The sequence below is a fragment of the Oncorhynchus masou genome, chromosome 19 (genome assembly GCF_036934945.1).
Source record: "Oncorhynchus masou masou isolate Uvic2021 chromosome 19, UVic_Omas_1.1, whole genome shotgun sequence".
In the NCBI taxonomy this organism is placed as follows: domain Eukaryota; kingdom Metazoa; phylum Chordata; class Actinopteri; order Salmoniformes; family Salmonidae; genus Oncorhynchus; species Oncorhynchus masou.
This window is the reverse complement of record NC_088230.1, coordinates 15,422,832-15,447,528: the sequence shown is the minus strand read 5'-3', so window position 1 is coordinate 15,447,528 and position 24,697 is coordinate 15,422,832. Positions and strand designations below refer to the sequence as shown.

At 40.4% G+C, this 24,697-nt stretch overlaps 1 protein-coding gene and 1 non-coding gene across 2 annotated transcripts in view; both read left to right on the top strand.

Moving 5' to 3' along the window:
- The window catches only part of LOC135505860 (nesprin-2-like), a 246,229-nt gene that overhangs the window by 149,498 nt on the left and 72,034 nt on the right, over positions 1 to 24,697 (top strand). The window contains 9 exon segments of the mRNA XM_064925056.1: positions 4,826 to 4,958; positions 5,353 to 5,535; positions 9,077 to 9,229; positions 11,084 to 11,266; positions 13,398 to 13,553; positions 13,763 to 13,870; positions 15,852 to 16,022; positions 16,768 to 16,901; positions 18,093 to 18,288. Coding sequence (XP_064781128.1) covers positions 4,826 to 4,958; positions 5,353 to 5,535; positions 9,077 to 9,229; positions 11,084 to 11,266; positions 13,398 to 13,553; positions 13,763 to 13,870; positions 15,852 to 16,022; positions 16,768 to 16,901; positions 18,093 to 18,288 — 1,417 coding nt within the window.
- On the top strand, positions 5,594 to 5,669 carry trnaa-ugc (transfer RNA alanine (anticodon UGC)). Its single transcript has one exon. It is a non-coding gene; the product is annotated as a tRNA-Ala (tRNA).

Here is a 24,697-nt window from a genome sequence, read left to right as displayed (position 1 = left end):
GGACAAGCTTTTTTCCGGATGCCCCAAACAATCGGAAAGGGGATTCATCAGAGAAAATTACTTTACCCCAGTCCTCAACAGTCCAATCCCTGTACCTTTTGCAGAATATCAGTCTGTCCCTGATGTTTTTCCTGGAGAGAAGTGGCTTCTTTGCTGCCTTTCTTGACACCAGGCCATCCTCCAAAAGTCCGCTTGCTGGACTTTCTTGGGCACCCTGAATCCTTCTTCACAACAATTGAACCGCTCTCATTGAAGTTCTTGATGATCCGATAAATGGTTGAATTAGGTACAATCTTACTGGCAGCAATATCCTTGCCTGTGAAGCCCTTTTTGTGCAAAGCAATGATGATGGCACGTGTTTCCTTGCAGGTAACCATGATTGACAGAGAAAGAACAATGATTCCAAGCACCACCCTCCTTATGAAGCTTCCAGTCTGTTTGTCATGCTGATTCAGTTCGAATGAGTGATCTCCAGTCTTATCCTTGCCAACACTCACACCTGTGTTAACAAGAGAATCACTGACATGATGTCAGCTGGTTCTTTTGTGGCAGGGCTGAAATGCAGCGGAAATGTTTTTTGGGGGATTCAGTTCATTTGCATGGCAAAGATGGACTTTGCACTTAATTGCAATTCATCTGTTCACTTTTCATAACATTCTGGAGTATATGCAAATTGCCATTATACAAACTGAGGCAGCAGACTTTGTGAAAATTAGTATTTGTGTCATTCTCAAAACCACGACTGTACACTTATCTGTAAGGTCCCTCAGTAATTTCAAGCACATATTCAACCACAAGGACCAGGGAGATTTTCCTATGGTTCGCAAAGAATTGGTAGATGGGTAAAAAAAGCAGACATTGAATATCACTGAGCATGGTACAGTTATTAATTACACATTGAGAGGTGTATCAATATACCCACTCACTACAAAGATACAGGCGTCCTTCCTAAATCAGTTGCCAGAGAGGAAGGAAACCGCTCAGGGATTTCACAATGAGGCCAATGGTGAGTTGAATGGCTGTGATAGGAGAAAATGAGGATGGATCAACAATATTGTAGATACTCCACAATATTAACCTAAATGACAGAGACTAAAGAAGGAAACCTGTACAGAAGAAAAATATTCCTAAACAATCCTAGAGGATAAACTGGTTCAGTCTGCTTTCCAACAGACACTGGGAGACAAATTCACCTGTCAGTCAGACAATAACCAATGCCAAATATACACTGCAGTTTATTACCAAGGCGACATTGAATGTTCCTGTGTGGCCTAGTTACAGTTTTGACTTAAATAATCTTGAAAATCTATGGCAAGACTTGAGAATGACTGTTTAGCAATGATCAACAGCCAACTTGACAGATTTTCTAAAAGCTTCATGGGAAAATATTGTACAATCCAGGTGTATTTGGTATTTTATTAGGTTCCCCATTAGCTGTTGCAAAAGCAGCAACTACTCTTCCTGGGGTTCACACAAAACATGAAACATAATACAGAACATCAATAGAACAGCTCAAGGACAGAACTACATACTTTTTTTAAAAGGCACACGTAGCCTAGATATCAATCCATACACACAACTATCAAGGTCAAATAGGGGAGAGGCGTTGTGCCGTGAGGTGTTACTTTATCTGGGGGTTTTTTAAACCAGGTTTATTTGAGAAATATGAGATGGAAGGAAGTTCCATGCAATAAGGGCTCTATATATACTGTACACTTTCTTGAATTTGTTCTAGATTTGGGGACTGTGAAAAGACACCCGGTGGCATGTCTGGTGGGATAAGTGTGTGTGTCAAAGCTGTGTGTAAGTTGACTATGCAAACAATTAGGGATTTTCAACACATTAATGTTTCTTATGTAAAGCAGAAGTGATGCGGTCAGTCTCTCCTAAACTCTTAGCCAAGAGAGATTGGCATGCATATTATTTATATCTACCCTCTGATTACAATTAAGAGCAAAACGTGCCGCTCTGTTCTGGGCCAGTTGCAGCTTTACTAGATCTTTCCTTGCAGCACTCGTCCACACGACTGGACAATAATCAAGATTAAGACTAAACTAGAGCCTGCAGAACTTGTTTTTTGGAGAGTGGTGTCAAAAAAGCAGAGCATCTCTTTATTACGACCAAACCTCTCCCCATTTTTACAACCATTGAATCTATATGTTTTGACCATGACAGTTTACAATATAAGGTAACGCCAAGTAATTTAGTCCCCTCAAATTGTTCAACAGCCACACCATTCATTACCAGATTCAGATGAGGTTTAGAACTTAAGGAATGATTAGTACCAAATACAATGTTCTTAGTTCCAGAGATGGTTAGGACCAGTTTATTACTTGCCACCCATTCCAAAACAGACTGCAACTCTTTAAGGGTTTCAGTGACTTCATTAGCTGTGGTTGCTAATGCGTATATGGTTGAATCATCAGCATACATGGACACACACGCTTTGTTTAATGCCAGTGGCAGGTCATTGATAAAAATAGAAAAGAGTAGAGGGCCTAGAGAGCTGCCCTGCGGTACACCACATTTGACATGTTTGACATTAGAGAAGCTTCCATTAAATAAAACCCTTTGAGTTCTATTAGATAGATGGCTCTGAATCCACAATATGGAAGAGGTTGAAAAGCCATAACACATACGTTTTTTCAACAACAGGTTATGGTAAATAATATCAAAGGCTGCATTGCACAGTACAGCTCCCACTATCTTATTGTCAATGTCTTTCAACCAATCATCAGTCATTTGTGTCAGTATAGTACATGTTGAGTGCCCTTCTCTGTAAGCATGCTAAAAGTCTGTCTAATTTGTTTACAGAGAAATAGCATTGTATTTGGTCAAACATAATTTTTTGCAACAGTTTGCTACGAGCTGGCAGCAAGCTTATAGGTCTGCTCTTAGAACCAGTAAAGGCCGCTTTACCACTCTTGGCTAGCGTAATTACTTTGGCTTCCCTCCAGACCTGAGGTAGATAATATAGAGTCAGCTACCATCCTCAGTAGCTTTCCATCTAAGTTGTCAATTCCAATTGTCATTATTGATCGATAACAATAATTTTTCCACCTCTCCCACACTAACTTTACAAAATTCAAACTTGCAATGCTTTTCTTTCACTATTTATTTTTTTATGCATGAATACATTTGCTCACTGTTCATTGTTGGCATTTCTTGCCTAAGTTTGCCCACTTTGCCAATGAAATAATCATTAAAATAATTGGCAACATAAAATGGTTTTGTGATAAATAAGCCATCTGATTCGATGAAAGATGGAATTTAATTAGTCTTTCTGCCCATAATTTAATTTAAAGTACTCAAGTTTTTTTCTATCATTCTTTATATCATTGACCTTGGCTTCATAATACAGTTTCATCTTTTTTTGTTGAGTTTAGTCACATCATTTTATTGCAGTAATTAAGCCAGTCAGATGTGCAGCCAGACTTTTTAGCCACTCCTTTTCCCCCCATCTCTTTCAACAATACAGTTTTTCAATTCCTCATCAAGCCATGAATCCTCAACAATTCTAACAGTCAGCTTCTTAACAGATGCATGTTTATCAATAATTGGAAGAAGCAATTTCATAAATGCATTAAGTGCAGTGTCTGGATGCTCCTCATTAATCACATCAGACCAACAAGTATATTTAACATCATCCACATAAGAGTCAGAGCAAAATATTTTGTATGATCTCTTGTACACTATTTTAGGACCAGCTGTTGGAACTTTGGCTTTCCTGGATATAGCCACTATATTGTGATCACTGCATCCAATGGGTAGAGATACAGCTTTAGAACAAAGTTCTACAGTATTAGTAGAAATGTGATCGATACATGTGGATGATCTTGTTCCTGTAGTGTTTGTAAACACCCTGGTAGGTTGATTAATAACTTGAACCAGATTACAGGCACTGGTTACAGTAAGAAGCTTCCTCTTGAGCGGCCAGCTTGATGAAAGCCAATCAATATTCAGGTCCCCAAGAAAGTAGACCTCTCTGTTTACATCACATACACTATGAAGCATTTCACACATATTATTTAGATACTGACTGTTAGCACTTGGCCTATATCAACACCCCAAAAGAATAGGCTTTAGATGTGTCATGTGAACCTGCAACCACAACACTTCAATAACACTTGACATAAGATCTTCTCTAAGCATTACATGGATATGGCTCTGAATATATACAGCAACCTCTCCCCCATAAGCATTTCTGTATCGTCTATAGATGTTATATACTTTTATTGCTACTGCTGTATCATCAAATGAATTATCTAAGTGAGTCTCAGAAATGGCGAATATATGAATGTTATCTGATGTTAGCAAGTTATTGATTTCATTAACCTTATTTCAAAGGCTACATATATTAATATGGGCTATTTTTAGCCCTTTTCTGGGTATCTTATCAGAGATAGACATAATATGGAAAAGAGCAAACAAAGCAAGAGAAAAAAATATACATTCAGCAGTCCATTAATAAATTGGGGTGTGTGTGTGATGCGGTGTGCAAACCTCTTGTAGACTTCCCCAGAAAGACGCACAGCTTTAAGTGCTGCCAAAGGTGATTCTAACATGTATTGACTCGGGGTTGGATACTTATATAATGAAGATATATTAGTGATTTATTTTCCATTCATTAAAACAAAAGGAGTATTTTGTGTAGATATTTGACAAAAAAATGACAATTATATCCATTTTAATCCCACTTTGTAACACAACAAAATGGGGGGAAAGTCATGGGTGTGTGATTACTTTCTGAAGGCACTATAAATGTGGACTGCTTTGCATAAGGACACATCGAATGATTTTTTGAACCCTGTTTTCCCTCTTGTAGGTTCCACAACGACTCTGTTTCGCTCACTGGATGGATGGACAGTGCTAAAGAACGCCTGAAGACATGGAGAAGTCTGCCCGACGCCACACCTCAAAACGAGGAGCTCACCCGTACTTACCTCATCCAACTACTGGTAAAATTGTTAGGGAAAAAACTTTAGATGACATAATTTGGAGCTCAATGTAGTAAATAATCTGAATCCATGTTACATGACTGACAGTGTCACCCAGACCCTACCGGAAATGTACATGTAAGAAAATGTATGGATACACAGAAAAACAACTTTTATTGTATAACACATTTAATTGTAACATGGTAAAAATGCAGTCCATCTGTCTTTTCTTTCACAACACCTGAAAGCTAGTTTGGAGTGAGTTTTTGGTTCCTAAATACATTACAAATGTGTTGGAAACATCAAGTCAGTTCACATGCCATGGAAAATGTTAGAATTGCAAACTGAATGTGTGAATTTTGTTTGAAATTTCCGGTATGTGAGCTGTTCGATTTGACGTTTGGTTCTTTGATAGGAGTTTTCAGTGGAGCTGGAAACCAGGTCCACTGAAAAGGCCTCTGCGCTCAGGGCGGGCACATTGCTACTGCAGCTGAAGGAGGCTGATGCACCGGGGCTGCGCAGACAGCTAGCGCAGCTGGAGCAAACTTGGACCGAAGTCACGTCTGCACTTCCCATGGCCCAGGAGAGACTGCACCAGGTGGGGATATGATTGGTTGGTTGATTGTTTGGTTGATTGTTTGGTTGTGCTCTTGATGGGTCCTGTGTGGCTCAGTCGGTAGAGCATGGCGCTTGCAACGCCAAGCGTCGTGGGTTCGATTCCCACTGGGACCACCCATATGTAAAAGTAGTGGCCCCAGCCGACTTGTAAGTCGCTTTGGACAAAAGCGTCTGCTAAATGGGATATATGAGCATCTGAGTAGAAGAATCAGGTGTCTTGTAGTAGAACCAGGTTGTAGTGTAGTAGAACCAGGTTGTAGTGTAGTAGAACCAGGTTGTAGTGTAGTAGAACCAGGTTGTAGTGTCGTAGAACCTGGCTGTAGTGTAGTAGAACCAGGTTGTATTGTACTAGAACCAGGCTGTAGTAGAAGCAGCTGAGTAGTAGAAGCAGGTTGTAATGTAGTAGAACCAGGCTCTAGTGTAGTAGAACCAGGCTGTAGTGTAGTAGAACCAGGCTGTAGTGCCCCCTCAACACTGTGATGCAGTGCCTTAGACTCCTGTGCCACTTGGGAGGCCCAAGATAACTTAAACATATTTTGGGGGGTAAAATTTTTTCCAATATTTTTTGGCACACATTAAAAAAAATATCTTCCCACGTACCCCGTGGGGACTGTCGACGTACCCGTACCCCTGGTTGGTGTAACGGCTTTCGTTTGGTGAAGGAGAAGCGGACCAAAATGCAGCGTGGTATTTTTGAGACATGTTTAATGACGAATGAAAAAACGAACTATACAAAAACAACAAACGGAACGTGAAAACCTACACAGCCTATCTGGTGAACACAAACACAGAGACAGGAACAATCACCCACAAAACACTCAAAGAATATGGCTGCCTAAATATGGTTCCCAATCAGAGACAACGATAATCACCTGTCTCTGATTGAGAACCGCCTCAGGCAGCCATAGACTATGCTAGACACCCCCAAGACAAAAACACACCACAATAAACCCATGTCACACCCCGGCCTGACCAAATAAATACAGACAAACACAATATATTTTGACCAGGGCGTGACCGTTGGGAAACAATGCTCTACGTAACCATCACGGAAAGGAAAGAGCTGGGAAACCAAGCGTGATGGAAAAGAGAGGAGTGAAAAGGAAAGGAGACCAAGCCTCGCTGGGCTATTGAGACACACCCATTATCTTTCAAATAATCTCCTAACAACACACACAGATGGGATGAACAAAGAGAAGAGGCGAAGACTAGTTTTTCCATTTGGCCTCTCGTCTATCACCACTGAATCCGAGCAGGTTCTCAGAACTTTCAACAAACGGCCGACCGTTGTGCCAAACTGAACAGTGAGGGTGCATCTAAAATGGCACCCTGTTCCCTATTTAGTGCACTACTTTTGAGCTGGTAGTGCACTATATAAGGAATATGGTGTCATTTGGGATTCACGCTGTGAACTCTTTCATGTACAATATGACCTGTTGTGGGTTCACTGACTTGATGAAGATAGGGGAGAGGAGGAGATGAAAGAAGAAGCTTATCTTCAGACAACGGGGGTTGCACGTCATTGGCACTGGCTCCCACAGTGCATGCATCACCGGAGCATCAAAACCCATTACCTATACTCGCACACAAACACACACAGAACATGCACAGAGGCATACACAGACACGCAGTCACGCACACACACAGACATGCACACACACTGGCATTGCCCCCTCTCCTCCCCCTTGCAGCTGTGGTCTCAGTGAAGGCCAGTTCACAGAGCCGCATACAGCGACTCTCTTTCTTTCTTTTTAACTCTCCTTTTTCCCCCCTGTGTTTTGTCAAATGAAGGATATAAGTCAGCTACTGGGAAACTCCTCGATAAGAGCAGAAAGGGATAGTTTGTCTGTGGTCAAATTCACAGCTTTAGGATATTCTAAAACGGCATACAAATATGGTATATTTACACTGGTATGCCTTTCTAAAGCAATGCTCTACATTATATTGTTGACTATACAGTGCATTCAGAAAGTATTCATACCCCTTGACTTATATATACCACGTTTTGCTGTGTTACATCCTGAATTCAAAATGGATCAAATTGATTTTTTTTCTCACTCATCAACATACCACATAATGAAAAAGTGAAAATGAAATACAGAAATATCGAGTTTCACACCCATGAGTCAATACATGTTAGAATCACCTTTGGCGGCAATTACAGTCTTTCTGGGTAAGTCTCTAAGAGCTTTGCACACATGGATTGTACAATATTTGCACCAAATAATTCTTCAAGCTCTGTTAAGTTGGTTGTTGATCATTGCTAGACAGCCATTTTTAAGTCTTGCCAAAGATGTTCAAGCTGATTTAAGTAAAAACTGTAACTATGCCACTCAGGAACATTCAATGTCGTCTTCGTAAGCAACTCCAGTATATATTTGGCCTTGTGTTTCAGCTTATTGTCGCGCTGAAAGGTGAATTTGTCTCCCAGTGTCTGTTGGAAAGCACACTGAACCATGTTTTCCTATAGGATTTTGCCTGCGGTTAGCTCTATTCCATTTATTAGTTATTATTAGTATTTTAAACTCCCTAGTCCTTGCCAATGACAAGCATACCCATGACATGATGCAGCCACCACTATGCTTAATTTGTTGTGTTGGATTTTCTCCAAACATAACACTTTGTATTCAGGACATAAAGTTAATTTCTTTGCCACATTTTTTGCAGTTTTACTTTAGTACCTTATTGCAAACAGGATGCATGTTTTGGAATATGTTTTACTCTATACAGGCTTCCTTTTTTTCACTCACTGTCGTTTATGTTAGTATTATGGAGTAACTATTATGTTGTTGATCCATCCTCAGTTTTCTCCTATCACAGCCATTCAACTCTGCAACTGTTTTAAAGTCACCATTGGCCTTATGGTGAAATTCTTGAGCGGGTTCATTCCTCTCCGACAACTGAGTTTGGAAGGACGCCTGTATCTTTGTAGTGACTGGGTATATTAATATACCACCCAAAGTGTAATTGATAACTTCACCATACTCAAAGGGATATTCAAACCTTCCGGGTCTTTGTGGTTGAATCTGTGTTTGAAATTCACTGCTCAGCCTAGGTACCTTACAATTATCTGTATGTGTGGGGTACAGCGATGCGGTAGTCATTCAAAAATCATGTAAACACTATTAATGCACACAGAGGGATGCAACTTATTATATGACTTGTAAGTACATTTTTACTCCTGAACTTATTTAGGCTTGCCATAACAAAGGGTATGAATACTTATTGACTCAAGACATTTCAGCTTTTCATTGTTTATTCATTTGTAAAACTTCCACTTTGACAGTATTTTGTCTTGTGTGTAAACCAGTGATACAACATCTTTAATTTAATCCAGGCTGTAACACAACAAAATGTGGGAAAAGTAAAGGGGTGTGAAAACATTCTGAAGATACTGTACTGTATATACAGTATATGCCATTTATATACACACATACACTATAGAGTTCCTTTATTACTTTATATCCATTTTTGAATGCTGGAGTTTTGATGTCCCTTTTCTGCCCTTCTGTGTTCCTCAGCTCCTGCTGGAGAAGTGGCCACCATGCCAGGTATTGTCAGGACTGGAGGCGTGGGTGAAGGACAAAGAAACCAGGCTGGAAGATCAGGGACAGGCCACCATCAAGGCCTGCCGTGACGCAGATCAGCTCAGACACATAATCCAATACTACCAGGTACATTAACACACACCCACAAACACACACACACACACACACACACACACACACACACACACACACACACACACACACACACACACACACACACACACACACACACACACACAGAAATGTATTGAGAAACACAGGACTAGTTCCACATTATTACATATTTTTTTACATGATTGTCATTGCACAATAGAGTAATATGGATAAATAAATGCTGTTATTTACAAAGTTATCATAGTAAACATGCCTACTATAGTACATACCGCAGTATACTATGGTAAACTATAGTACACTATAGGTAAAATGTCTTATGGGACAGTCTATTGCAATGTAGTACACAATTACTGTTTTTCTCAATCGCATACAAGCGTTTTTTTAAGGAACAATGTTGCTGAACAATGTTGTCGATTTTCAGAGAGTCCACAAGACACAGAACTCTGTGGCCTTTTGCAAAACACTAAATGTTTTTTCAATATGTAGTTCCCTTCTCAAAACATAAATACATTTATCAAAACTATTATACCATCAAAATTGCAAATACATTAATCAAAGAACATGACTGCCTGAAAAAAGAAACCATACATATATCTTGAGTCTCAGCAGATCAGACATAAAGTTAGTCTGTGTTTAAAAAAATCCCAATCGATCGATATATTTTCTTTGCAGTCACTAAATCAGTGTTCCCCAATTTGAGGCCCTCTTGGGATTTTATTTGCCCCCCCCCCCAAGTTTTCTGAGCAAAAATAATCATAAATCATATTTGTTTATTATTTTAAAAAATTGGGGGGACATAAAAGACTATAAACACACATGCAAACCAGCTCCAAGTGATTTTAATTTTGGAAATTGTTTTAATCAAATTGCGGTCAATTTGCAGCCTACACATAATTTGTAATTATGTTCCGGTCCACTGACCATCAGCTCAAGAAAAAATTGGCCCTCATCTGAATGTAGTTGAAAATCCCAAAATTATGATGTTCAAAATTGGAAGTACAACTATCCAGAAGTGCAGAATTATGGATAATTACTCTTCTTGCATATTTCACCAAACCATTTCATACACATCAAATATTATTTGTGATTAAAAAAAGCATTGCGTGTAGGATTCATTCATCGGTATCACCACAATCCAATTCCATGTATAAACAACGGTTGGTTTGCTCATAGTTTTGTAGACTTTCCATTTTTGCACAGAAACCCAATCCACAATAGAATAAGGAAAGGTGAATACAATGGAGGAACACAAATTAATTTATTGGCCTTGATTCACACAAAAACAAGTCTCTGTAATGGAAGGTCACAATATTGGAGATGATGACTTAAGAGTCAGTGATTGTATGATTTAGAAACAGTGAACACAATTGCACACATTTATTTTCTGATGAAAATAATGTGTTATATTCTGTGAAAAAAACACTTAACAGTGTATTTTGTTTTCAATGATGACATTTGTTTTTAATGTTTTGCAAAAGGTGGTCGAAGATATGCAAGTCAGGTACTAAGATGAAGAAAATTATCATGAATGTACAGTATTTGATCATTTCTGTTCTGCTATAGATACGTTTCAACACAGATCCAACAATTGCTTGTTTGCGATTGAGAAAAACTAATGACCGAAAGGTACTAAAGTGTGTAGTGTATTACAAAATTCTATGGTAAATGCTACACGATTGAGGGATACTGCAGTGCGTATTATAGTATTCTACAGTATACTACAGTTCACTACAGACTGTATAAATCTATAGTACAAGTGCTATAGTATTCTATAGTAAACTGTAGTATTTTTTTATGTGGGGTAGTAGAGTAGTATAGATTCCTGTGTTTTAACGCCAGTGTGTGTTGAATCATTTCATTTCTCAGGGGTGCCAGGCAGGCAATGCCAGCGGGCAACTCACCCTGGATTTCCTGTGCCAGTTCGGACCGCAGTCAGTGGCAGCGTCGGATAACTCTGTCAGCTGCTCTGAGGAGCGCACACTCTTTGCTGAGCGAATGGGTGCCCTCAACTTAAGCTGGCTCCTCCTAGAAGGGAAGCTGGGCAGTCAAGTGAGTATGACAGCGAGCCAAATAAAGCCAGGCTCAATATTGTGACAGTCAATCAAATTAAGGCTTTTTACCATCTACACAAGATTTAAAAAAACAACGAATCAGTACTTTACTAAATAAAGGTGGAAAGCTGCCAACTGCAAATTCCAAGAGCAAAAATATACAGTGCCTACGGAAAGTATTCAGACCCCTTGACTTTTTCCACATTTTGTTACCTTACAACCTTATTCTGAAATTGAGTAAATCGTTTTTTCCCTCATCAATCGACACACAATACCCCATAATGACAAAGCCAAAACAGGTTTTTTCATTTAAAAAAAATAATTTATTACAAATAAAAAAACAGAAATATGACATTTACATAAGTATTCAGACCCTTTACTCAGTACTTTGTTGAATCACCTTTGGCAGCGATTACAGCATTGAGTCTTCTTGGGTATGATGCTACAAGCTTGCCACACCTGTGTTTGGGTAGTTTCTCCCATTCTTCTCTGCAGATCCTCTCAAGCTCTGTCAGGTTGGATGGCGAGCGTTGCTATTTTCAGCTATTTTCAGGTCTCTCCAGAGATGTTCGATTGGGTTCAAGTCCAGGCTCTGATTGGGCCCCTCAAGGACATTCAGAGACTTGTCCCGAAACCACTCCTGCATTGTCTTGGCTTAGGGTCGTTATCTTGTTGGAAGGTGAACCTTCACCACAGTCTGAAGTTCTGAGCGCTCTGAAGTAAGTTTTCATCAAGGATCTCTCCATACTTCTGCTCCGTTCATCTTTGCCTCGATCCTGACTGGTCTCCCCCTGCCGTCCCATTTAGCCGCTTTTGTCCAAAACTTACCCCCACTACAGCATGATGATGCCTACCACCATGATAAAAAAAAAAAAATCTTTTTTCATTTGAATCCCCACTTTGTAACACAATAAAATGTGAAGAAATGGTGGATACCAGGCCCTGTATTCAGATGAGCATGATGGAAGTCTTTGCTCTCACACAGTCACACAGACCATCTCCGCATGATGCACCAGTGGTGCCCAGATGTGATGCTTGAATCACTGAAGAAATCCAAGAGGGGTGGATACACAGCTGCAAAGTGGCATTCAGGCCAAAAACTCCAAGCCACCTGGCATGTGCCTTTTACTGAAGAGTGGCTTCCGTCTGGCCAGAATACCATAAAGGCCTGATTGGTGCAGTGCTACAGAGATGGTTGTCCTTCTGGAAGGTTCTCCCATCTCCACAGAGGAACTCTAGAGCTCATCAGAGTGACCATTGGGTTGTTGGTCACCTAACCAAGGCCCTTCTCTCCCGATTGTTCAGTTTGGCCAGGCGGCCAGATCTAGGAAGAGTCTTGGTGTTTCCAGACTTCTTCCATTTAAGAATGATGGAGGCCACTGTGTTTTTGGAGACAATCAATCCTGCAGAAATGTTTTCATACCATTCCCCAGATCTGTGCCGCGACACAATTATGTCTCGGAGCTCTACGGACTATACCTTTGACTTCATGGCTTGGTTTTTGCTCTGACATGCACTGTCAGCTGTGGGACCTTATATAGGGAGGCTCAGTAAAGACAGGTGTGTGCCTTTACAAATCATGTCCATCAATTGAATTTACCACGGGTGGACTTTAATCAAGTTGTAGATACATATCTAGGATGATCAATGGAAACAGAATGCACCTGAGCACAACTTTGCATTTCATAGCAGGGTCTGAATACTTATGTAAATAAGGTATTTCTGTTTTTAAAAATAGATACATTTGAAAACAATTCTGACACCCTGTCTTCTCTTTGTCATTATGGGCCATTTTAGAATAAGGCTTTAACTTAACAAAATGTGGAAAAAATCAAGGGGTCTGAATACTTTCCAAAGGCACTGTATATTAAAAAAATGTTGTCCAGGAGTGTCAATTGAAGCAGTTTGCTTTTCTTAGAGTGGCATGTGTCTGGATCGTCGAGAGAAACAAAGGTCCAACGTTGACCACGTAACTCAACCCCTGACAGGGCTGGTATCAATTCCATTTCAATTCAGTCGATTCAGGAAGTGATCTGACATTTCCAATAAAAATTTCCCATTATGAACTTACCGAATTGAAATGGAATTGTCCCCAACCCTCGTGTCTGTATCATACCTCTGGTTTGCAGGTGCACCAGGCTGAGGAACTGTTCCGCATCTGCGCAGAAAGAGAGAAGCGACTGCGCCGGGTGCTCAGCTGGGCTGCGGGGCTGAGAGAGAGGCTGAGGGAGTGGCAGAGACCTGTCAGTCAGACTCAGGTGGACAAGGCCCTGCAGGAGTGGGAGGTATGGAGAGTTTTAACAAGCCAGAACAAGGGACATGGATACTACACTGCATGCACTGTATGTAGATGGGGACTTCATTGAGTGAATAGTGTGTGTGTGTGCGTGCGTGCGTGCGTGTTTGCGTGCACACGGGTGTGTGTGCGCAAGCCTGAGTGTGTGCATTTCTTTATAGAACAGTTGACAAAAGGTGACTTCCTCTATCTGTTCAGGCTGTGGAGGAGAAACTGAAAGACGTGTGTGTGGAGGTCGAGGATCTGGTCCGCGACACCTGGTCTGCAGACACAGTCACCCAGGTCTGCACAGACTTAAACCAACAGGTGACTAACACACACATCGACACAAGGCAACAAGTTTACTAGTTAACTATGTTTTTTTGTTAGTCAAATATGGTTTTGTTTGTTAATTAACTATGGTTTAATTTGTTAAACTGAGACTCAGCGATATGACGTTGCCACTTGTAGCACCGCAGATACAGTGCCTACCATTACTATTCAGTGCCCTTGGCTTTTTTCACTTTTTTTGGGGTTTACAAAGTGGGGTTGAAATGGATTTCATTTGAGATCAGAAAATTATATAAATGTCAGTAGTATTGCACTCTGTAAACATGATTTTTGAATGACTGCCTCATCTCTTTATCCCCCACACCCAATTATCTGTATGGTCCTTCAGACGAATAGTATATTTCAAGTACAGATTCAACTACAAAGACCAGGGAGCTTTTCCAATGCCTCGCAAAGAAGGGCACTGATTGGTAGATAAAAACGCAGACACTGAATATCCCTTTGACCATTAGTTATTATTTAGGCTTTGAGTGGTGTATCAATACACTCTATCACTACAAATATACATGCGTCCTTCCTAGCTGAGTTTCCGGAGAGGAAGTAACCGCTCGGGGATTTCACAATGAGGCCAATGGTGATTTTAAAACGGTTACCGAGTTTAATGGCTGTGCTAGGAGAAAACTGAGGATGGATCGACAACATTGTAGTTACTTTACAATACTAATCCAAATGACAGAGTGAAAAGGAGGAAGCCTGTACATAATAAAAATATTCAATAAATGCATCCTGTTTGCAACAAGACATTCAAGTAATACTGCAAAAAATGTGGCAAAGGAATACACTTTCCTGAGTACAAAGCCATGTTTGGGGCAAATCCAACACAACATATCACCACTCTCCATCAGTACCACTCTCCATATTTTCAAGCATGGTGGTGGCTGCATCATGGATATGCTTGTCATCGACAAGGACTGGGGAGTTTTTCAGGATAAAAAGAAATGGAATAGAGCTAAGTACATGCAAAATCCTAGAGGAAAACCTGGTTCAGTCTGCTTTTCACCGGAGACTAATTCACCTTTCAGCAAGACAATAACCTTAAACATAAGGCCAAATTGAGAAAACAGTAAATGTTCTGAGTAGCCAAGTTACAGTTTTGACTTAAACCATCAACTAAATTGACAGAGCTTGAAGAATTTTGAAAATAATAATGGGCAAATATTACACAACCCAGCTGTGCAAAGCTCTTAGAGACTTACCCAACAAGACTCACAGCTGTAATTGCTGCCAAAAGTGTTTCTAACATGTATTGACTCAAAGGGGGGGTGAATACTTATCTGATCATGATAAAAAAAAGAAATCAACTTTTTCTCCATTTGAATCCCCACTTTGTAACACAATAAAATGTGAAGAAATCCAAGAGGGGTGGATACTAATCATAGGCCCTGTATTCAGATGAGCATGATGGAAGTCTTTGCTCTCACACAGTCACACAGACCATCTCCGCATGTGCACCAGTGCACTTCGCTGCTGCAAAGTGATAGCTATGGGGTCAAAACAGAGGAGAAGTTTAGCCTCATACGTCAATGCTCTTAGTTGTTGTGGAAATCGACTCAATATTGCTGTTTACTTCATGCATGATTCTATCTTTACTCATGGTTTTATTTGTTATGTGTGCCCATATAAAAAAACGAGGGGAAAAAAATACAATTGTATGTTCATGCTGGGTTGAAAGAAAAGCCTGCAAACACTTGAGTCCCCCAGGACCCCATTGCTGCTGCATTTCCTCTGCTCTGGCATGTTATGTGTCATACAATATGATATATAAGGGTTTTACACACTACTGAGCTAAACTGAGTCGAGCAAAACCAAGCTGTACTTGCTACACATCTACCATAGTTTCTGGAACCATACAGAAAAAGTCATTGTGAAAATGAAATATCCAAGTCAACACAGCTTGTTTTGGGTCAGCATGAAAGTGTGAAAAGGGCATTATCAGTATTTTCTCCCAACCCTACAGGTTGGGAGCCTGAGGCCTGATCTCCAGCGGGTGCTGGTTCAGTGGGGCCAGTTTGAGAAGGAGCTGGGTGATGTTTCATTCTACACCACTAAGCTGCGCTGTGGTCTGGAACACAGCAGTGGTCCCTTCCTCTCCTACCACCAGGTCAAAAGGCATGTGGAGCAGCTACAGGTGAGTGTGATGAAGTTGTCAACCATATAAGAAGAGACATATCAAGGGGCGGTTCCCATAGAAATGCCTGAGCACGCTATCTTAGCATGTCATGACTGCCAAGCTAGCTATGTTATCCACATTTAGTGCACACAGTGCGGTACAGCACTCCTTTGAAAGGAAGTCATTTTTGACAAATATGGAAATGTGTCATTCTGTCACTTTCCCAGCTATTTGTTGAAGACATATTCAGCTACTTAAGAAACTGACTCAAAGCTAGCTAATGTATTGCGATTCAGAGAAAACCTACCAGCAAGGGACAAGTTTGTCATTGGCAACCAGCTAGTTAAAATCCTGCCCTCGTCTGCTAAACAGCCGATACAAGAAGTGCTCGTCAGTTCCGACTCTCTGTTTTGAAACCTCTCTGTCTCAAACATTAACCACTGATACAGTGCCCGATATTTTACAATCCACTGTAATGGTAGATAAATATGAATTAAAAGATGATTGAAAGAGATAAAACAACTCTAACCTTGAGCTACTGTAGACAACCCAAAATTGTGGGTATAGGACATGTGACATAAACACATTGTGTGCCAGTTGTATTGGAAAGCCTATATCTTCCTAACATGTAAAGCTACCAAACCTAAATCTCCCATATACAGCGTGCCTCAATACTGTAGGAGATTTTGTCATGAAATGCTGTTTGATTTGATGAGTTGGAAAAGGAGTGTTTGTTTACACTATGACGTTTCTCTGTCCACAGTGCCTCCAGGAGGAGGCTGGGATGGGGGCGGAGATGTGGACTGCTCTGGACCAGTCGTACGCAGGCTTGTCGGACACTATCAGTCCTGGAGCGGCCCAACTCCTTATTGAGAGACTTGAGGAGGAGAGAACACAGTCAGTACCACCGCTAACTGGACCTTTAAAGGGGCAATCAGCAGTTGAAACAATAACAAAGCGTCATCCCTGCTCCTGTTCCAGTAAAAAGCTAAGGGATAAGGCTGGAGAAATGTGACCAGACTCAAATTCATAGACAGAGCTATAGATGCAAGGACTGACCATCCATAATATCAAAATTATAGTTTTAACCATGTTTTGTTTACATTTATTTTGTTTACAAACATTGAAATAAATTTGGGGTTCTGATGGGGTACAACAGTTTAACTAAGCTCATAAGGCATTTACAAGTTATATTCGTCAATAATCAATACATTCAAAAATGGATGTAGAAAATGCAGATTGCCCTTTTAAGGTGGACTTGGCAATTTGACATAATCAAACAGCAGGGTCGTGTTTAGAAAGCACGAAACGGAATAAAATATATTTAACAATGTTTATATGTATATAACAATAAGAAACACTTGCTTTTGTTTTCCATTGAGAAATCAAACATGGGTTTCAAATACTTAACTCGATTCAAGTACTTTATCTGTGCATGTTTGAGCTTGCCCAGCTTTAATTAAAAACAGAAAAACCCCAAAACTGCAAACCACGCCCATCTGGCACTCCAAGCAGACTCAAACAACACTCCAAGTACTTGACTCGATTTTTCAAGTATTTCCAACCAAGGTCTGACAGAAAACTGCCAAGACTGCCACTTTAATAGGGAAATTAATGTTTTTGTTGTTGAACTGTGTGTAAACACAGGCTTAGGATATCTTATATGTATTGTTCTATGAGATCATCTGCATCAGCTAACAACACTTTTTGTGAATTTTGAAACATTTATGTAATCAAAACAAATAAGTATTTTGTTCGAGCTGGTAAGCCGAAAGCTAACTAGCTTTTTGGTGGACTCGTGTAGAGTAGACTAGTTTGTGTGGTCGGCATAGACTAGTGACGTGAAACATTTAGCGACTAATGTTGTAGTTCCATTTCTCTCACAGTTAGCAACTGGCTTATTTTAAGCACATGAAGGCTTCATAATTCATAAAGCATGTCGTATTGCTTTGTAAATGGCTAGTGAAAAACTTTAAAACAAGATGCCTCAGTTTATTTAAAAAAATATTGGCGGGCAGCCCTCTTTGTTGTTGTTTGAAATGCAGATTGCCCCTTTATTATGTTTAAAACACTGTCGCCCCCTGTCAGGTGGAAGTCACTAGTGCAGGAGGTGGATGAGGAGCTGCTGAGAACTGGGGATCTGCTGTCGTTCTGGGGGGAGTACAACCGTCTGTACGACCAATGCTCCGTCCGCCTGCAACACCACCAGGAACAGTGGGGGGCGCTGCTCAGCTTCCTGTCGACACCATGCCACTCCACACAGGACCTGGTCGATGCCATCAAGGTGAGTGCCACTGTCACTCGGGTTGGGGTTAATTCTAATTGAAGTTTACTGAGTGTACAGAACATTAGAAACACCTGCTCTTTCCATGACATAGACTGACCAGGTGAATCCAGGTGAAAGCTATTATCCCTTATTGATCCACTTCAGTCAGTGTAGATGAAGGGGAGGAGACAGGTTAAAGAAGGATTTTTAAGCCTTGAGGAAATTGAGACATGGATTATGCATGTGTGCCATTCAGAGGGTGAGTGATCAAGACAAAATATTTAAGTACCTTTGAGCGGGGTATGGTAGTAGGTGCCAGGCTGCCCGGTTCGAGTGTGTTAAGAGCTGTAACGCTGCTGGGTTTTTCACGCTCAACAGTTTCGTGTGTGAATCAAGAATGGTCCACCACCCAAATGACATCCAGCCAACTTGACACAATTGTAGGAAGCACTGGAGTCAACATGGGCCAGCATCCCTGTGGAACGCTTTCGACACCTTGTAGAGTCCATGCCACGACAAATTGAGGCTGTTCTGAGGGCAAAAGCGGGTGCAACTCAATATTAGGGAGGTTTTCGTAATGTTTTGTACACTCTGTGTATATAGCTTCTTCTTTTCAGTTTATTGAGTTGAGTTTTATTTCAGTATACATGGCAGCTGAATTGAGTATACATCAAGAAAAAAAACAAGTAAATGTCTGTAAGTGTGTGCGCTAATCTAGAAAGTTCAGAAGTCCGATGTTATTCAGTTCAAGCACTTTGGATGGTAGAGAAAATAGAGTAGAGAAAATATTTATGGTCAGGAGGAGGCAGCATCTCAGTCACAGCCAGGGAGTCAGAAACAGACCGGTCCGTAGCCTCATCATCGCCGACCCCAACGTCCTCTCTGTGCTTTGGGTTTCGTAGATAATTTCCTATTCCTCCAGCACTACCATTTGTGCAGCACCCACTTGGGTGATGCCACTGCTGCCACACATTTGGTAACAGTCAGAGTAGTTGACAACCTTCACTACTGCAAGCCATTTCCAGTAATGTAGTCCTCTCCCGTCTCGAGTCACTTGCTTTTGCGATGTTGAGGCATTCAAGCAACAACAGTCCCATTCAAAGCTAATGTTAGCTAGCCAAGCCAAACTGCCAACAGTCTTCATACTCATTCAGATACAAACATTCTAAATAAAAATGGGTCAAAACACGACTCAGTAAATGATCAGAAACAAAAAGCGGATCAAAAATGAATAAAAAACACTTATAAACAAAAACATTATTATAGAGGTTGCCTCATGGCCAGTGTTGGGGTTCTTACTCAAAACAAATAAAAAATATTACCTATTACTCGTTACTACTTTCAACAATAATACTCTATTTATTACTCCCTGTGAACAGTAATTAGTATTTACCGCATCCTCACTAAATGTAAACAATGTCACCAACACAAGTGAATATTATTATGTTTTAAGTAGGCTATGTGCATTAGGCCTGCAGATATCAAATCCCAGGGCAGTGAGGGCAAGGATATGAACACTATCTAAGCCTACCTGGACTATGGCATCAGGCAGGCCAGCTGTCATCCGAGAGAGACAGTCCTTCAGTGCCACTGTCTTGGACATCAACATTTCCCAGGTTAGTAGTAGAGTGTCGTAGAAACAGTTAACCTCTCCTTGCAAGATGTCCAATGACACAGTCAGTGGCTTCATGACTGCAATATTCCCTCAGGAATTTATACTCCTGGTCAGTGATGCATTTTACCCCCAGTTCAGAGAAGAGAATGGTCAACTCTGCGATGGGGAAATGCTTTGTTTTAAACGCTTCTACCATTTTTACATTTACATTTAAGTCATTTAGCAGACGCTCTTATCCAGAGCGACTTACAAATTGGTGAATTCACCTTCTGACATCAGTGGAACAGCCACTTTACAATAGTTTTTCATCCCCCTCACTAAAAACAGTTAGTAGTACTGGGTGCTTGCGTAAAACAAGAACTTGGTGAGAGGACGTCAACCTCGGGCCAAAAACAATTACATAGAATCCGATTCCCCCAACACTGCTTATGGTGCGCCATGGCAAACACCGTGTATTGAGAAGTCATTCAAAATATATACAGTACCCTTCAAAAGTTTGGGCACACCTATCTTTGTTAGTTCTATTTTCTACATTGTAGAATAATAGTGAAGACATCCCAACTATGAAATAACACATATAGAATCATGTAGTAACCAAAAAATTGTTGAACAAATCAAAATATATTTAACATTTTATATTCTTCAAAGTTGTCACCCTTTGCCTTGATGACAGCTTTGTGCACTCTTGGCATTCTCTCAACCAGCGTCACCTGGAATGCTTTGTCAACAGTCTTGAAGAAGTTCCCACATATGCTGAGCACTTGTTGGCTGCTTTTCCTTCACTCTGCGGTCCAACTCATCCCAAACCATCTCAATTGAGTTGAGGTTGGGTGATTGTGGAGGCCAGGTCATCTGATGCAGCACTCCATCACTCTCCTTGTTGGCCAAATAGCTCTTACACAGCCTGGAGGTGTGTTGAAAAACAAATGAGAGTGATGGAGTGCGCAAACCAGATGGGCTGGAGTATCGCTGCAGAATGCTGTGGTAGCCATGCTGGTTACGTGTGCCTTGAATTCTAAATAAATCACTGACAGTGTCACCAGCGTACTACCATCACACCTCCTCCTCCAGGCTTCATGGTGGGAACCACACATGGTGAGATCATCTGTTCATCTACACTCCGTCTCACAAAGACACGACGGTTGGAACCAAAAATCACAAATTTGGACTCATTAGACCAAAGGACAGATTTCCACTGGTCTAATGTCCATTGCTCATTTTTCTTGGCCCAAGCAAGTCTCTTCTTGTTATTGGTGTCCTTTAGTAGTGTTTTCTATGCAGCAATTCGACCATGAAGACTTGGTCCATGCAATCTCCTCTGAACAGTTTATGTTGAGATGGGTCTGTTACTTGAACTCTGTGAAGCATTTATTTGGACTGTATTTTCTGAGGCTGGTAACTCTAATGAACTTATCCTCTGCAGCAGAGGTAACTCTGGGTCTTCCTTTCCTGTGGGGGTCCTCATGAGAGCCAGTTTCATCATAGTGTTTGATGTTTTCTGTAACTGCACTTGAAGAAACGTTCAACGTTTTTGAAATGTTCCAGATTGACTGACCTTCATGTCTTGAAGTAATGATGGACTGTCATTTCTGTCTGATGATTTGAGCTGTTCTTGCCATAATATGGACTTGGCCTTTTATCAAATAGGGCTATCTTCTGTATACCACCCCTACCTTGTCACAACACAACTAATTGGCTCAAATGCATTAAGACAGAAAGAAATTCCACAAATTAACTGTTAGTAAGGCACACCTGTTAATTGAAATGCATTCCAGGTGGCTGGTTGAGAGAATGCCAAGAGTGTGGAAAGCTGTCATCAAGGCAAAGGGTGGCTACTTTGAAGAATCTCAAATATAAAATATATTTTGATTTGTTTAACACTTTCTTGGCTACTACATGCTTCCATATGTGTTATTTCATAGTTTTCATGTCTTCACTATTATTCTGAAGAAAAATAGTCAAAATTAAGAAAAACCCTTACATGAGTAGGTGTGTCCAAACCTTTGACTGGTACTGTATATTTTGAATTATTAAGTTGCCATTTCAGTTTACTTCCTGAATTGACTGACTTCAATTCAAACCATATAATTACACGTAGAACACTGCAACTGAATCCTAGCAACCAATGTCTTATGTCAGATAGCTCAACAATTCCCTGGAGGTCGGTGGGTTCCCCAGATAGCATATGATAGCAAAATGTGTATAATTGCAAGACATTTACTTCAAAGCTGCAAAATGTTCTCTCATCTTCTCTCAAAATGTTCTCTCATCTTCATGCAAAAAATGTGAATAAAAGCATGACGTTAGCTATAAAACAGCACATGTATGTCCCTGCCTAATGGCAAAAAGTATAGAATTGCATGGAATCGCATTAGAAAACGGCATGTTTTTCTATCTGCACCATGGAAAAATGTGTTGAAATGCAGGAAGTTAGCTGATGTTCTTGCAAAAAAATGATGAGAAACTAATTAATTATGAATTAATGACTTACTGTCTTACTGAAGCTTTCACATTACTGTCTCCTTCCCTACCTACCTATGCGCTTGTGTAGGCTGGATCTAATCTATATACAAATAAAGTGCCTTCAGAAAGTATTCACGCCCTGTGACTTTTTCCAAATGTTGTTGTGTTACTTCTTAGGGCTAGGAGTCCCGCTAGCGGGACAACTTCCAGTGAAACTGGAGGGTGCTCAATTCAAATAAATAATCTTAAATAATATGGATTTTAAACATTTAAGTACTGTCGCGGTAGGGGATTTTGCTATAGGACCGTTAAGGTACCCCCATCGAGAGTGATTACAAGTCATCTCACTCAAGTTCTTATGTCACCCGGCTAACAGGTGACTCACAGATCCGCCGGACTGAACTGGTTATGTATCCTGCCCTTTATTCAGAGATTAGCCTTGTGTGATACCGTTAGGCTTGTTTCGGGATCCTAGATAATATCAATCAGACTCAGAGTACCTCGTGTTTTACTTTCACTTTCCCTTTGTATGCTCTTATATCTAGACTCACGCAATCTATAACTTGGTTACGATTTACAGTCTATGTCCGTCGACTAATACTACTTGAATATTAATATAGAGGATATCTGTTACAATAAAATGATTATTCTGTCCAAACCGTTATATTGTCTTTAGTGTAGAAACTAGTCTTGTTTCCCTAGATTGGGAGCGTCAGAGGTGTTCTCTCCCCTAGGGTTTTGAGGCTAGTTTGTACTTTTTATTCGATGTTTGCAATTCACACAGTAGTACACGTTGTTACAGTTTCTTTTTGGTCCTTAATCTATTACATCAACAATCATCAAAACACTTGAACTCTTAATGCCTCATACATGTATTACAGCAAGCGGTTAATTACCTTAGCTGACCTGGTTGGTTCCCAAAGAGTATGTTCTTCAACTCACAATTTCTCTAGAGGTTTTATCCAATCACTCAGTATCTGTTCCTCCTACTAGAAGTTTGTACTATGATTCGCTGAATCTTGTTAAAAAGGCTGTGTCGAGATCAAGACCCTTCGTAACACCACTGGTGCTGTGTATCTACTCCAGTTACGGAGTGGATTTATTAAGCATTGGGAGTGTACAGGGTAGTTGTCTCTGTTCGTCTCTTTACAAAATCCAGAAATCACACGTTACAATTGTTCTAGAGTATGAAAGTCAGATATTACCTTTTGGGGTGATGATAGGTTTAAATATCACGAGCTGCCTGTCAGTGATAAGTCAAGTAGATCTATCATGCCCTCTTAATGAAGGCATTCTTCTTATATACTCTTTTCGGGACCATGTCAGCCTTGGCGCTGACTCACATTCTAATCTTGCGGCGAGCTATTCCAGTAAAGGGTCAGTGTGATATGTCAGTGTGATAGGATCAGTGTGATATGTCACTGTGAATATATTACTAATGACAGTGTCTATGCATCCTCTAAGCCCAAATCTTGCATCAAATTAACCCAGTCACACTGTTGGTTTAGCTTTTTCTTGTTTTGTCGATGACTCGCCTTCTTCCTCATCTGGGGGCGGTACTTGAACATAAGGTCTCATCAATCTCATCAAACCAGTTATTTGGCTCCTACTTAAGAGGCAGAGCCAGTGGTGGAGGTGTGGGCGGATACAGTTAAGGAGGTGTCATCCGAGCCCTTTTTTGTGCTACCGCATCAGTCAATATAAGTGTCTTATATCGGCTGAAAGATTAAATTCTTGTTAATTTAACTGCACTGTCTGATTTACGGTAGCTATTACAGCGAAAACATGCCATGCGATTGTTTGAGGACGGCGCCCCACATCAAAATATTTTTCCACCGGCACAGGTTTCATACATTCACAAATAACGATTAAATATTCACTTACTTTTTGAAAATCTTCCTCTGATTTGTCATCCAAAGGGTCCCTATAACATGTAGTGTCAGGGCCTGAGCTACAGGCCGTTTACTTTTGGCACGTCATTCAGATAGGAAGACAAGAAAAAAAGTAGCCCTAAGAAGTTTAAATATTTATGAAAAAATGTTGGTCTCTGGCCTACACACAATACCCCATAATGTCAAAGTAGAATCATTATTATTTTTATTTTTTTTCCAATTAAAAGCGTAACGTTTTTTGTCAGTAAGAATTCAACCCCTTTGTTATGCTTAACAACTCACATAATACGTTTCATGGGCTCTGTGTGCAGTAGTGTTTAACATGATTTTTGAATGACTGCCTCATCTCTGTAGCCCACAAATACAATTATCTGTAAGGTCCCTTAGTCGAGCAGTGAATTTCAAACACAAATTCGTTATGGACTGGGGAGTTGGAATGGGACATTAATTCACCTTT